Source organism: Daucus carota, chromosome 3 (assembly GCF_001625215.2).
Source record: "Daucus carota subsp. sativus chromosome 3, DH1 v3.0, whole genome shotgun sequence".
Taxonomy (NCBI): domain Eukaryota; kingdom Viridiplantae; phylum Streptophyta; class Magnoliopsida; order Apiales; family Apiaceae; genus Daucus; species Daucus carota.
The window spans coordinates 58799024-58815028 of NC_030383.2; the positions used below are offsets into that span (position 1 = coordinate 58799024).

The window sequence follows — 16005 nt, forward strand, 5'->3', positions numbered from 1 at the left end:
AACATGTTCTAAAAGCCATGACTAACAATGCATTAAAGTTTACTTAACTTCAAAGAAATCAGTAGCATCTTGGCAGTTCTCTCATGTTAATCTGCAGACACTTTGTCAAGAAAAGTACTCTCAGTGCCAATAATAACTTGCACTGCTTATCAGTGGGTCTGATAGTGTAAGTTTTGGTCTAAACTTGTTGGAATTTTGTCATTTTGAGCATCAATTTGAGTGAGCCTCGGCTACGTGTTTGTGGCGGGTTATGCTTGGATTATGTTCTACTCCGAAAGAGCTTTCCAATGCATGTTTATTTACTCAAAACGATTAATGAATGAATGAGTTGTGATGATCCAAAATTGCTTCCTTGGTAGTAGAAAATTGGAGAGGAAACCTTGAATCTCACGTTGATTTAATAAACAACCTTTGAAAGTTTTATATAGCAAGACATTGGTAATATCTAAATATGTTACTAATGTATTGTTCCACCACCTATCTCCACAGAGCACGCAAAAAATGTCGTGTTTGTGTATTATATTAGTTAGAACCTAAAAATTCTACAACAGATCACACATAAAAATGTCGTATTTGTATATTATATTTTAAACATAGAAAGATGCAAAAAAACATATGTTTAGATTTGAATCTTGAAAATCTATTTAAAATTTAAGATTTTGCATCGAAACATTAATAGTTCTATTTAAAAACCCGTTAGATTTTCAACTCAATCTCTTGCGACATTATATGATTATGGATAACATAGAGATAAGAGATTCAATCTTGACACATTATTTAATAGAAAAAAGGTTGAATGAATGCAAATTGTGAACTGACAGAACTTCACAAATATGAGTTGGGCTTTGCCCCCGCATAAGGCCCGAATATCCTGACTTAAGTTTATCCTCGTACTCCCGAGTTATAAACATGAAAGAATGCTCCCTCAGCTAAACTTGCAATTAATTCATCCAACTCAAAAAGTTTTGAGTCACATTATTGTATTCGTTTTTTATTTATTCAGGTCACACGCTGTTACATTCCATTCGTTTTTTATTTATTCAGGTCACACGTTGTTACATTCCATTAACAATTATATTAAGTCAGATTTCCGTCCAATTTTTAACGGAAGGTAACGGCCTATGACCTGAATGAAAATTTTTAAAATTGTTTATGTTTACTGTTTGCACGTATTTTGGTGCTCTTATAAAATATAGTCTAATAATATTTTTTTAATTAATTTTTCTTTTTTGAATAAAAGTTTAAACGTCAAATTTTTATTCACGAAAAAAATTTAAAAAATTATTATGAAATTATAGTTTATAAGAGTCTCAAAATATGTGCCAAAAATTAACGTAAAGAACCTGGTGAGACTGAGGGAGTATTTTTGTTTTGCTTGATATTCTGACACCCTTATGAATATTTTGATTATACGATAAAGGTTATTATTTTAATAATTTTTCTTTTATAAATAAAAATATACGTAATTATAATTTAGCAAATCTTGCACTAAATCATAACAGTACTAAATGTAAAGTTTTGTTTGTTTTGGGATTTGAGATTGTCCAGGTACACCTACGTCACTTAATAAATTACCTCACTCTGACCCAAATTTAAATTGAGAGAATTTTTTTAGCTAAACTGGTGTTCTATTTTACGCTAGGTGTGACACTACATCGATTTAATTCGTTAAATTAGTCAGTCATTTTATTAATAATTGTAAAAATATTATTAATGTATTTCTAAAATTTGATTAATATATTTACAAATATAAATAAATTAAATTTTATTATTTTAATTTTAAATCGTATAACTGATGTTGGCCTTTGGGCAAATATAAATCACTAAAACAATCCCTTTCAAAGAAGAAAATGATGAGTGCACGACGTTCCAACTAGAACATTCCCTCTCAATATAAAACCCTAAACCGGAGCCTCCGCCGACGACTGCCCTTAATGCGGTGGCAACCCTCCATATTTTAGCAACAAATATTAATATAAAATAATCATTAACGAATGAGTAAACGAAATCTGAAGGCGTGTGCACGCATTTTCGCCGATATTTTTTTATTGAAGATGATAGAAGTAAAATAAATATTTTATGTAGTATTTTATGTGATGCAACATCAACAAATAGATCGAGAAACACATGGTCAGGCAGTAATCCGCGTGTACTATTATATATCTACAAAATTTGAGAAATTACAATGTTATTATTATTATGGTTATAGAAATTGAAAATCGAAACTTAATCGATTTTATTAGAGACATTTTTAATTAATTAAAAAATTTTGGTCAAACCAAAATATAATCAATAAATTGATAAAATATTTTTTTAAAATTAATCAAGAGTTTATCAGAAAATTTAATAAATATTGGAGATCTTTAAAATACTATTATGTACATGATTAATAATTTAATATTTTTAAACATCAACCGTCCATCTATCTGACCACTGGAATGTTAGAAAGCACAGTCTTGTTTTGGTTTAGTGCCAGTGCCCCAAAAAAAGTCGTATGGGATCTAAAAATTCCTGAAATTCGATCTAATAATTGCGATTCCACTGACTTCCCACCCGCAACGTCTAATAATTATATCACTTCCGATCCGATTCGATTTCATACAAAAACAATTGGCTTTTAGTTATTGCCTTGTTGGCTCAACCAGAACGTGCTACTCTGGAGTCTGGACTTAGTTACGAGTGATACTCGGTTGCTTCATCTGATTGAGCTCTGATACTTGAACGACTTTGAACTCGAATGGCGTCTAGTTTATCGATTTTACTTGTTATGTTTAATTTTTTATACACATTTTTAAAGTTTTTTTTTTTTTGCCGCGAATAGAAAGGTTTCATTAAGCTTTCAAATCATTTAACAGTACATGATGAAAATCAGAGTGGACATCTCCCACCCGCCAAACACGATCAGCAATTGAATAGCTATATCTCGCTAGATAGTGAGCTACCCTTTTCGCGGACCGTTTAACAAACTTGAATGTTACGTTTTTGTCACTTAAGCCTGCAAGCATGTCTCGACACTCTTGAATCACTCTTCCCAGGTAAGAATAACAAGAGAAAGAGCACTGAATGGCCTGGACTACCTGCAAACAATCAGTTTCCAGCACCACGTTCATCAACTCCTTTTTTTTTACCCAGCTAAGCGCCTCTCTTATCCCAATTGCTTTAGCTAGGTCCGAGCTTGGCTTTCCTCTCAGGCACTTCGATCTTGCTTCTACTAACCTTCCTGCATGATCTCGAACAACGAATGCATGGCTATAGCAATCTGTTTCTTCAAAGATAGCTGCATCGGAGTTTATCTTAACTCTGTTCATCATTGGAGTGTGCCAGTTACGGGTGTACATGAATTGTCCAAACCGTTTAACTCAACCCAAACCGGCCCTATTTTTGGCCCAACCAAACCGAAAAATCTAAACCGTTATTTAATTGGGTTGAATTTGCTCCAACCGGGTTCTAATGGGTTGGGCATGGTTTTAGATTTTATTGGGCCAACCCAACCCAACCCGAAGGTATTTTAATAAAAATATATAATATATATGTATACCTTACACAAAGCAGGAGACATAAGCTCAAAGTCTCAAACCCATTTATATAATTCAAGTTTACTAGTTAATTCTTAGTTGCAGACTAGCATGTCCCATTATATATGTATTACTTCAGTGTACAAGTGTAATTGACAGTGGCTTACTTTTCTTTTTCTAGGAGTAGATACTGGAACCAAGTGTTTTCACCAGTGTTCTAAAAAGCGCATTAAGCGGCCGTCTAAGCGGGCGCTTAAGCGGAATCGGAGGGTAAAACGCTTCGATTTTATATTAAGCGGGAGATTAAGCGTTTTTTAACATTAAGCGGCCTGTTAAGCGGATTAAGCGGACATTAAGCGGATTAAGCGGTCAGAATGATTTTGACTTGCTAATTTTTTATATTTAAATACAAATATTTTTTTATAAATATTATGAAAATTATAATAAAATATTAAAAATATCTTTTTTATCAAAAACATTTTATGTTTAAATTCTTATTACTTAATTATTTTATAATTTTAATTATATATATAATATTATTATATATATAATTTTAAATATATATTATTAATCCGCTTAATCACCCGCTTAAAATTCCGCTTAAGCGTCCGCTTATCCGCTTAAGCGCTAGAAGGTCATCTCACTGCTTAGGACCGATTTGCGCTTTTTACAACACTGGTTTTCACAGTATTATACCATCTTTATATTGATGGGTGACGCTTTCTTTATGCATGACTTCCTTGTTATTTCTTTCTTTTTCAGACACGGATAAATACTCGCATCACCTCTTAGCAATTCTTAAAATGTTTGTTTGAATCTGTGTGTTTCTTTTTTTATATAGGAGCTTTTTTTTAAAAATTTAATAGTAATTTAACCGTACAAACCGGCCCAACCCAACCCAACCCGAAGTACGACAAATTGGATTGGGTTGTAAATTAATTTTAATGGGTTGGGTTCAAAAAATGACAAACCGAAATTAATGGGTTGGGTTGATAAAAACCTCAAACCGGGCCAACCCGGCCCGCGTACACCCCTAGTGTCAGTGTTCATCTCCATCTTCATGAGTCATGTAACTTACAAGACGATCAAAAATTTTATCTTGAACACTCTTCCACTGGTTAAGAATAGAAGATGTTGATTCCACTACCTCTGTAATCTCCAAAATATGTTGGTTCCATACAACTTCGTTTCGATTTTTCCAAATCATCCAGCAGAGCATGACAGTGGTGAGAACTTCAGTATTTTGCTGCTGCTCAAAAATTAATCGAAGCCAGTCTAAGAAGGAAATGAAAGGAGCACTGAGCGGTTGAACATTTAGCCGAGCTCTACAGGATACAGCAAATGGGCATGAAACTAAGGAATGAAGAACTGTCTCAACTGAAGCATTGCAAACTGGGCATAACTCATTAATTTGGACCCTCTTTGAACGTAACAAATCCTTAGTTGGCAAACAATTTGTAGAAACACGCCATAGAAAATGCTTTACTTTGGAAGGAATTTTCAGGTTCCAAAGTTATCTCCAGAAGCCTGAGTTGTCGTCTATGCTATGATCATCTTTGAGATCTTGAAGCAACAAATAAGCACTCTTAACAGAATAGTCTCCCAACTTATCACAGCGCCAATATCAGGAGTCATCTATATCATTATTCAAAGGAATTGATAGAATAACATTGGCTTCCCTTGCTTCAAACACATCTAAGATCAAATCAACGTCCCAATTATTATTGCCATCCATAAGAGATGATACCATTTGACGTTGCAACGCCGGGTTGTTTGAGTGAATATAAGCATCTTGTTCCAGAGGAAGCCATGGATCCTTCAAAATGCTAATGGACGATCAGTACCGACCCTACAGCCTATTCCTTGTTTCAACACTGCTTAACGGGCTTTAAACACTCTACTTATCAACTTTTCTGGATATTTCAGCAACCTCCATCCTTGCTTGCTTTTCTGGACATTTTTAAAGTTTTTGATCGCTTTACTAAATAAAAAAAAAAGTTTTTGATCGCATAATTAAAATCACTAATTTTAGAATATCCTTTTTGAATAAAAAATTATATAATTAATATTATAATTATAAAAATAAAACTTTTGAAAATAATAATTTCAATTTTGCTGTCAAAAACCATGTGTACCAAAAAGTAAGACGACGACCCATTATCATCGTCCTTTTCGTGATCGTGTGCGGGAGATAACGTAGCAGTTGTGGCTGAGGTGGCCGAGAGTTGGGGTGACGGTTTCGGAAAGGAAGGAGTTAATTACGCCTTAATTGAGGGCGTAAATTGTGCCTCATAATTGAGGCCTTGAGGGCGTAAATTGCGCCTTATTTATGGGTGTTAATTGTGCCTCCTAATTGAGGGCGTAAATTGTGCTTCATTTGTGGGCCTTAATTGTGTCTTAATTAAGGGCTTTAATATTTTATTAATTGTGCCTTAATTTAGAGTTTAATTGTCTCAATTATGATAACTCATAATTGTGTGAATATTTTGTTCAGCACATGCATATACACGTGATTTTATTAATAATTAATTATTGATATTTTTTATATTTGTAATATATATAATATGTTATATGTATCGACTTATGTTTTTCTTGTTTCCTGTGTTTTATTTTCAGGATTCTTGGAAGAAGACGCGTTTTTCTTTTCGGACATTAAAGTTTTATTATCTAAATTTCTCCGGTCATCTTGCATGCCCGACGGTTAGATAATAAGTTTTCTTGAATGAAAGAATTATCACAGTTAATTGCTGATTCATATCTGTGAGATTTATTCTCAATTTCAAAAAAAAATAAAAAAATACGGTACCTGACCCCTTTTCCGGCCTATATTTTGAAACATAAAGAGTATTTTATTAATGTGAATTTGCATCCTCAACTTCATTTTTGTCGGAATAACCTAACAAGTTATAACTAATTTTTATAATTTCGAATATTGCATGAAACTTGTTGCAGTAACATAAATACGTAAGCATGCAACTTATAGGCATATTTTTCCGCATCAATTTTTCATGGCTTGTTGATTGTGATAAGATAGTGTTTAGAATAGCTTTTTAAGTTGAAAAATTCTTTTTGTTTTTAGCTTTAAAGTTATTTACCAAATAAGTCAAACAAACTTACATATTAATAAAATATTCTCTCAATTAAAAAAAGGAAGATTTTATATACTTTCGGTCAGTGTTTTAAAGATTTTTGATTTATTAAAAATATTCTAATAAATCTGGAATTGATCTTTAAAAAATATTTTACGTACCGATTTACTAAATTAATTAGACTTCGATTTGACTAAAAACCCTCCAAATGCATAATATTATGCATAATTTATACTTCCTCCGTCCCCTCTTAAAAAAAAATTAGTTGAGCATTTGATTTAATTGTCTACCCTTAATAAATTTACTGAATGAAATTGATTTATGTGTATATGGTAGTCAAACATGAAAATTTATGTTCAAAGACTATTTTTTGGAAAAACATTCAAAAAATTGTTTTGAAACTAAAAATGTGACAAGTATTTTACGATAAATTTTTTTTCTAGACATTTAAAAGGAGTCGGCGAGGGTAACAAATTTGAGGCTTTAACTATATAATACCTTATATGCACATACGCTATCAGATGACATCAAAAATTTACCAACTTAACGTCTACCAAGTAAAAGAACGTCTACATACCAAAGGACTCTATCAACTGTGTGAAATTAATACAGTAGTCAGTAGTAGAATAAAATTGGATTTAACTTATCAGTCAATTATATCTAATACTACGTTTATGCATACGTAATCAAGCCTAACACGCAATAACCTAATCAATAATCATAAAACTATTTATCTAATTAACTAATTTCCACGTTGAGCAATTCAAACTTCCGACTTGATATTGCAACGACAAAGGGGCCTACCGGTTTCACTCGCCCAACTAAACTATAGCAACCAAAATATATAGGCAGATTAGCTCATCACTTTGCATATAAAATTTAGAGTTAGGCGGGCCAGTACACATCTCGAATAGATTGATTTTAGTTAAATTAGAATAGATAGTTAAGACAGTTGCAATTGGCAGCTAAACTATTACCATCACTGCATCGCCACCATTTTAGCTCTTCAATTTTTATTATATGCAGACAATCTTTATTCTAAGAAAAATTATAAAAATAAATTATTAAAAGTATATAAAAAAAAGCATGAGAAGATAGATTTTATGATGAAAACTGTAAAAAACATGATTAAAAATTGTAACGATATTCTTTCTAAATCACGTGGGTAATTCAAATAATTTGGAATGAAATTGTTGAATAAATAAAATTATATAATTTTTTGTAATCAACTCGATTAAGATTATAAATTTCATTCAATTCTTTCTCGTTCTATTTCATCAAAGTAAAGTCGAGTTTAAATTTTATGAATGACCTAGGAGCTTATGATGATTTTTTAATCATGATAATATCTTTTTATTAATTTTATTGTCGTCAGATAATAATTTTTTATTAAAAATGTTAATGTATTTCAGTGTCCGGAATTAACGTGCGGCACGTGATTTTATTATTCATGAATAAATATTTATACGGGATCATAATGGGTTCATGGAAGAAGACATTGAGACAAATTATGTGTACACATCTCTCTATAAGAACTCAACTCATCAGATGGGTGTCAAAAAAACCTTTCTATATCTGCGAGTAACAAATAATCCCCCAGTCTCATTTAATTATATACGTTTTTTTTAACTTCTCAGACACGCATTTTAATGCTCTTATAAAATATAGTTCCGTAACTTATTTTTGAGATTTTTTTTCTGTATAAAAATATAACATCCAAACTTTAATTCAAAAAAAGAGAATTTTAAAAATAAATTACACAACTACACTTTACAGGAGCATTAAAGTCCGTGCTGCGTCCCCATCCTCCAATGTATACAACTCAGTAGGATTAAACATAAACCCACTCAACCCGCTAACCCAACCCAACCCAACCCTTTTTTAGGCCGATTAACCTGACCCGTTCAAAATCGAAAAATAAATGGGTTAATTTTTGAAAAACCTGATAAAGTTGGGTTGGGTCAGGATTTTACAGATTTCAACCCTGAACTTATAACTCAACCCAACCCGATTTTATATATATATATATATATATATATATATATATATATATATATATATATATATATATATATATATATATATATATATATATATATATATATATATATATATATATAATATTTACATACCTATCTTACATTTTTGAGTTTATCTCAATCAATCTTTAACCTAGATTTGATTTAATTTATTTAGGGTCTGTATATACATTTACAATAATAATATGAATAATTTGAAGTACTCGATAACTATAAAATGAAAATGATGATTTTTTGAATTTGAACATGGTTAATGATTTGTTAATGAATTGATATACACCTTATAAATAAGAGTCCATATACTGAGTGTGTATACAACAATTTTCTGTTATTTAACCATTGTTCAAATGTTTCACTAATGTAATAGGCTTCCCTCTTCAATCAAAAACTTACGCATCAACTAATATTGGTGAATAATTCATAAAAACTGAGTAACTATAAATATAAATATGTATGCCGACTCAGGGGGACAGAGGGAGTATATGTTTTTAATAATAATAATCTTAACATTTTCCTTTTATTATGTCATAAATTAAATTTTAATTCGTTTTGTAGATAAAAATTTGTATCACATTTTTTTCCTAATAAAAATTTGTATCCATTTATATCACATTCATTTGGAGAATAAACCGCTCCGTAATATATAATTTATAAATTATAAAATATAATTTTTTTTAGGAAAAATAAACTCTTAAAATTTTTAAAAATATTTCTTCCAAACATACTTAATGGTCAATAGAAGCCCAGCAAGCCTGTCAATATTAAATAGAGCATGCACTCAACATATCCTGTTGCTAATGTTATATCGGTGGAGACTTGAGGTTCAAGAAATAACAGTCTCTATCAAGGGAGATCTTTTATATATAACATATTTCTATCCATTTTAAAAGTCGCAGGGAGAAAGTGTCAAGAAAAGCTCTTCATCTTTCCCATACGTTTATCTTTGCAGTTTGCCAACTCGAATCTCCCCGTGTATCCCTATTCCTTTTGACCACTTAAAATATTAATTTAACTACCATCATATTTTTTATACATTGTTCAGAAAATGTGCTTGCAACTAATTAACAAGCACATAGACTGCATTCAGAAGCTTAGCAGTTGACTTTCTGGGTATATATCAAAGAAAAGAATGCTGTATCTTCGGGATTGAGCTGCCACATGGATATGTTTGATTATTTGAACACCTTTCCTTGTGTTATCACCCCACGTTAGTAGAAATGTTATGTTGTCTATTGCAATACTTTCTGGAATCCATATCTTAAAACTCAAATGCAGAAATAATATACATGGACTGTTTGGTTGGAATTATAAGCCGAGAAGCATTTTATTTGTACTGGTTGTATAACAAATTTATGAATCAATTCCCGACTTATAAGTCTGAATATGAGAAGTAAATTTGATTTTACAAACATGTAACTAGAGAACCACTTTAAAAGATGATCTATAATAATTTATTATCATATTAATAATTTTATACCAAATAAGTTGTAAACACCAAAAAATATATCAAAACCAGTGTTCTAAAAATCGCCGAGTCGGCCGAGTACTCATTCCGAGTACTCGTTTTTAACCCCTCGTCCGATCCGAGTTCCGAGTAATCGGGTTTAAAACCGATTTATTAAAAAATCGGTCAAACTTCGGTTTGACTCCGAGTACTCGAGGTCATATCCGAGTTTGACTTATCAATTTTTTATTGTTTTATTTGAAAATTATTTCAAAAGAGACTAAACGTAAATTTATGTATGTTTTGATCTTTTTTTAGTAAAGTATTGACATTAATTAGAAAGTATATGTGTTTTATGATTAAAACTTGTGAATGATTATTATGTCAAAAACTATCAAACAATTAACTTATATTTGAACTTCATTATTTCAAGTGTTTTATTAAAATATTAATATTATTAGATAGTTTTATTATTAATCAGTATATAACTATATATGAGAGAAAAAAATTAATTAAAAAAAATACCCGATTAGTTATCCGATTACTCATTCCGAGTACTCACCCGAGTTCCGAGTACTCATTTTTCCGGAACCAAACCGAGTTGGACCGAGTTCCGATTTTTACAACCTTGATCAAAACACATAAAATAAAGTTACTTCTTAGTCATAACTAATTTAACATTTTATAAAAAAAATAAGCACTTATTTTAAGTGACGCCAAACAGCCTCTAATTGTATTCTTCTTACTTATATGCATGTAATTAGATATATGATTAAAGCAGCATTATAACAAAAAAAGAGAATCGAACTTAATCGTTCGTGACACGTAATAAAGATTAGTCGTCAAATTAGGATTATTAAATTAATAAGAGATTAATCGAATAATTAATTAAATATTAAGAAATTTAATCAATTCGACAAACAGTTGTCCTACAAGTAACTGAATTAAAGTATATAGTATAACTTAATGTATTGAGTTTAACAGACAAGATCAAATTAAATTTTGTTGCTAACCCATGTCAAACTTCAAAGGTAACAAAAACACTCAAAACACCTAATATTTGTTGTCCTATGCATCATTTTTACTTTCCGCCACGAGGAAACGAATTATAGTTACGTTTAAGCTAATTGGTCAAAAATCTGAACCTTCTTATTAACTTCGAAGGGAGAATCGCACTTCAATTTATTTTTAAATACCATTAGTGGGCAGCATTTATATTAAATTACCACGCAATTGAGGGGTAGAGGCTACGCTTCAACAACTCTAAACTATGAAATTAATTAGGTTTGTATAAAAGTCTATACAAGCAAGTTATTAGATATGTATTTGAAAATTAGGAGGGCTTTTTCTTTTGACCATATCAAAATTAACTAAACATCACAATATATAAATAGCCTTCTCTCTTGCCTTCATTCCATCATAATCCAAAGTCTCACACACTTTCTCAAATGGCACGTCTTGCTTTCTTGCTAGCAACTATCTGTGTTCTTCTGGCTCTCTCTGTTGCCTCTGCTGATATTGTGGAGCATACATTCCATGTAATTTTTTATACTCGGGTTTAAATTTCCGTCGTAAAAAGGCTGTATTATTGTAGTGGTCTAGTGGATAACAATAACAGACTGTCGAAAATAAACTGTCGAAAATAGTAGTTTTTCTGGTAGTATTTACTGATAATATTATTCATGTGTGCAGGTGAAAAATCTGACAGTCCAGCGGTTGTGCCAGAACCGAGTGATCACCGCGGTGAACGGAAGCCTTCCGGGCCCGACGATCCGTGTAAACGAAGGGGACACACTTGTTGTTCATCTCAGGAATGAATCTCCTTACAATATGACGATTCACTGGCATGGTATTTTCCAGATGTTAAGTGGCTGGGCTGATGGACCTGAACAAACGACTCAGTGTCCGGTTCGTCCAGGGCATAGCTACACTTACCGGTTCAACATTACAGGCCAGGAAGGTACCTTGTGGTGGCATTCTCACGTTCAGTGGCACCGTGCCACTGTCTATGGTGCTCTGATGATCCGCCCTCGAGCCGGGAGAACTTATCCTTTTCCTAAACCTTACAGAGAAGTTCCAATTTTGTTAGGTAACGCGTTTTTTTGGAGTATTTCATTATATTTTTAAATGCTGTTTTTTAAGCACATGAAAATATTAATAACGTGATTCGAATTGCAGGAGAGTGGTGGAATGCTAATGTCGTTGATGTGGAGAACGAAGGCCTGGCGACAGGCGCTGCACCTAATATCTCCGATGCTTACACTATTAATGGCCGCCCAGGCGATCTCTATCCATGCTCTTCTGACAGTAAGTCTCATTTGCATGCAAAACGATCGGTTACAGAAATTTAAATACTCAGTCTATAACTATTGGGCTAAAGTCGGCTTAATGTCTTTTTAACTTTCAATGTTTGGGGTGTGATGCCACCTCAATATTTTAACTCGGCCGATTCAATCATCCAAATATTTGATATGTTCCGATTAGCCCTCGATACTGGGATAAAGTCAATGCATATAATTATACGATTCCTCACATTAACATGAGTATTTCTCTTATGCAGAAACATTCAAACTTGAAGTCATACAAGGAAAAACTTATCTATTAAGAATCATCAACGCTGCACTCAACAACCAACTCTTCTTCAAAATAGCCAACCACAACATGAAAGTTGTTGCAGTTGATGCAGCCTATACGAACCCCTATGTCACCGACGTAGTCCTCGTCGGGCCGGGCCAAACCGTGGATGTTCTCCTCACCGCGGATCAGTCCCCTTCATTGTATTACATGGCAGCACACCCCTACTTCACAGTGCCAAATGTACCATTTGCCAATACAACCACCACCGGGATCATTTCCTACAAGGGAGCCACCGCATCAACGCCCATAATGCCCGTCTTGCCCGCCTTCAACGACACCGATACAGCCCACAAGTTCTCCACAAATTTAACCGGCCTTGTCAGCGGCCCGTTCTGGCTACCCCCGCCACTCGAAGCCGATTACAAGATGTTTGTTACTTTCGGTTTGGGATTGGTTCTATGCGAACCAAATGCAACTTGTTTAGGCCCGAATGGGCTTAAATTTGCTGCAAGCATGAACAACGAATCCTTCGTATTCCCTACTAAATTGTCAATGCTAGAGGCCTTCTTTAGCAATGTTGATGGCATTTACACTACCGATTTCCCCAGCCAACCTCCTCTCGTATTCGATTACGTAAATGCGAGCAATAGTTTCAACCCGAACCTCATTATCACGAACAAATCGACGAAGGTGACGAAAGTGAAATTCAACTCGACAGTTGAGATTGTGTTGCAGAACACTGCTTTTATTAGTATCGAAAATCATCCGATCCATCTGCACGGATTTAACTTCTATGTGCTTGCACAAGGCTTCGGCAACTATGACTCCGTCAATGACCCGAAAAAATTCAATTTGGTGAATCCTCAAGAACGGAACACCATTGGAGTGCCCGTCGGAGGCTGGGCCGTTATCCGATTCCGGGCTAATAATCCAGGTGCGTATAATTAAAAATATTTCGTATCCACCAGACTACAGTGCCAGAACTTCCTTATTTCGATAATATGATTAAATTGAGTACTAATCACTTTGTTCTTTCATTCTTATTTCCGAAATCCAGGAGTATGGTTGATGCATTGTCACTTGGATGTACACATGCCGTGGGGATTGGCCACAGCTTTCGTCGTCGAAAACGGTCCGACACCGTCAACGACGCTACCTCCGCCACCAGCTGATCTACCAAAATGCTAGGGCTGATTCATTGCTTCCACTCCAAGGCACCACCACCATTTGTTTGTCTCGTCAAATTAAAGTTGTTGCGCGGCGTCCGAAACCAATCTAATTTTTTTGTTCGTTGCAAATTCGTTGTAATTGTGAAGTATATTGAATCAATAACAACTGTACAATAGTACTGTTTTGTGTTCATAACATTTTTTTTAAAATTTTGATGGAATTTATGTATAGTATTATATTTGATTCTGCCGGCTACATATACGGGATAGCATGTATATTTTTATCATGTCGAATCATACATCAAGCAACCAGAAACGTTTTGTTAGAAAAATAGAGAAGAAATTAGAATAATGTTGATAGAAACACAGGAGCGAACTCGATCTAAGTTCAACGATATGTTAATTTATACTAAAGAAATTGCTGTACACTATATACAATTGCCCTTATAACGTAAAAGTTAAGACGGAGAATTAACAATACAATTCTTTTAAATAAGGAGGTTTGGGCTTATTAACAAAGAATATAGATTTATGTGTTCGTTCAGCCGTTAAGCAACGAAAGCCTTCCGGGTCTCACATGAATGTTAACGAAGGCGACACCCTTACAACGAATCCTCCTTGCAACTAACATGAATTATGACAGTTCACTGGTAAATAATTAAATCTTAATTCTATTGTATGATTAAGGAATTACATATTTTGAAACTCCTATCACTACAACAGTATGGGGGTCTTTTACGACGGATTTCTTGCGACGGATTTTATTTACTCCCCGAAGTTACGACGGAAAGCTATCCGTCATAAGATATGGTCATTTTTTGGCGCATATAAGTCGAATACAATAAATTTTTGCCGCGTTTAATTCCGTCGGAAGAATTCCGCCGGAAATTAAATATTTTAGATAAATAAATGCATTTCAGAACGGAAAATAAATAAAAAATAAAATGTTCTAATTTCCGTCATAAGTATTTCATCGGAAGTTAATTATTTTTGATAGATATATGCGTTTTAGAACGGAAAATAAAAGAAAAATAAAATGTTTTTGAATTCCGTCTTAAGTATTCCGTCGAAAGTTAAATATTTTGTCGCAAATTTCAAAGAAAATAGCCAACTGGGACCTACACTTAAACTACGACCCTTTTTCCGTCGTAACTTTACGATGGACCCCATCCACATTAACTTATGACGCAAATATGAATTTGTTCATATTTGCGACGAAATTTATACGGGCGACCAAAATTTGAACTTAAGACGCGTGTAAAGCGACGGAAATATTCCGTCATAATAACTGCCATTTACGATGGATCTAATGTTAAAAATCCGTCGTAAAAACCTCAGATTGTTGTGGTGTATGTAACGTTTTTTAATTTATTTCTTCTGAATAAAAGTTTTAACGTCAAATTTTTATTCAGAAAAAATAATTAGAAAAAAGATACTCCCTCCATCTCATTTTAAGTGTCCACTTTGCAAATTTCACACATCTTAAGAAACAATTAATGTAATATTTTTATCATTATTTTCACACACCTATTCACCTTGGTTTTTATAAATATTAAATACATATAGCACCACCCCTATTGTTTATTTGACCTTTCTTCATAGGGGCGAGCAGGAAAAATCGAAACCGCAAAAAAAACCTAAAAAAACTGAAAAACCACACCGAAAAAAACCAAACCGCAAATAAAACCGAAAATAACCGAGATAAAAAACCGAAATTAGTGGTGCGGTTTTATTTTCGGTTTTATGCTAAAACCGCACCGAAATTAACCGAACCGAAATATATATATATATATATATATATATATATATATATATATATATATATATATATTAAAAATAGTAATAAAGCACCTTAGTCATTTTTAAACTGCACATCTAATTTTATATGGAGGTTCTTCTTCCATATTTGCATACTTGCTGAGTCACTTAAATAACCGGGCACCCAAATATTTGAAGGAGCGCTTGATCGAAAACTAGGGCTATATATTGTGATTTTCCACAAAGCAGAAATATTTCTGCTGATCAAATTTTATTATGAAACCTATTCTACTTTTTTTATTTATGCACTTTTTGAAAACTTTTTATTTGAATTTCATGATTAGTTGATTTTGGGTAATTTTATTGACTTAACATCATCTAATTTCTTGTCAAAATATGTATGTTTTAGTTTTT

At 32.8% G+C, this 16005-nt stretch overlaps 1 protein-coding gene across 1 annotated transcript; it reads left to right on the top strand.

Annotated features, from left to right (window-relative positions):
* Positions 1-11424: 11424 nt before the first annotated feature.
* LOC108211602 (laccase-7) lies at positions 11425-14080 on the top strand. Its single transcript, XM_017383238.2, has 5 exons — positions 11425-11625; positions 11780-12176; positions 12266-12394; positions 12648-13598; positions 13722-14080. Exons 1-5 carry the CDS (start codon positions 11536-11538, stop codon positions 13850-13852), a joined length of 1698 nt encoding a protein of 565 aa, XP_017238727.1. The 5' UTR covers positions 11425-11535; the 3' UTR covers positions 13853-14080.
* Positions 14081-16005: the final 1925 nt, after the last annotated feature.

What these genes read in the sequence shown, in the direction of transcription:
- LOC108211602 (XM_017383238.2), top strand. Translation starts at nt 11,536, where the DNA reads ATGGCACGTCTTGCTTTCTTGCTAGCAACTATCTGTGTTCTTCTGGCT. An exon ending in CTATCCATGCTCTTCTGACA is followed by an intron (nt 12,395 to 12,647) that starts GTAAGTCTCATT and finishes TCTCTTATGCAG; the next exon opens with AAACATTCAAACTTGAAGTC. An exon ending in ATTCCGGGCTAATAATCCAG is followed by an intron (nt 13,599 to 13,721) that starts GTGCGTATAATT and finishes TCCGAAATCCAG; the next exon opens with GAGTATGGTTGATGCATTGT.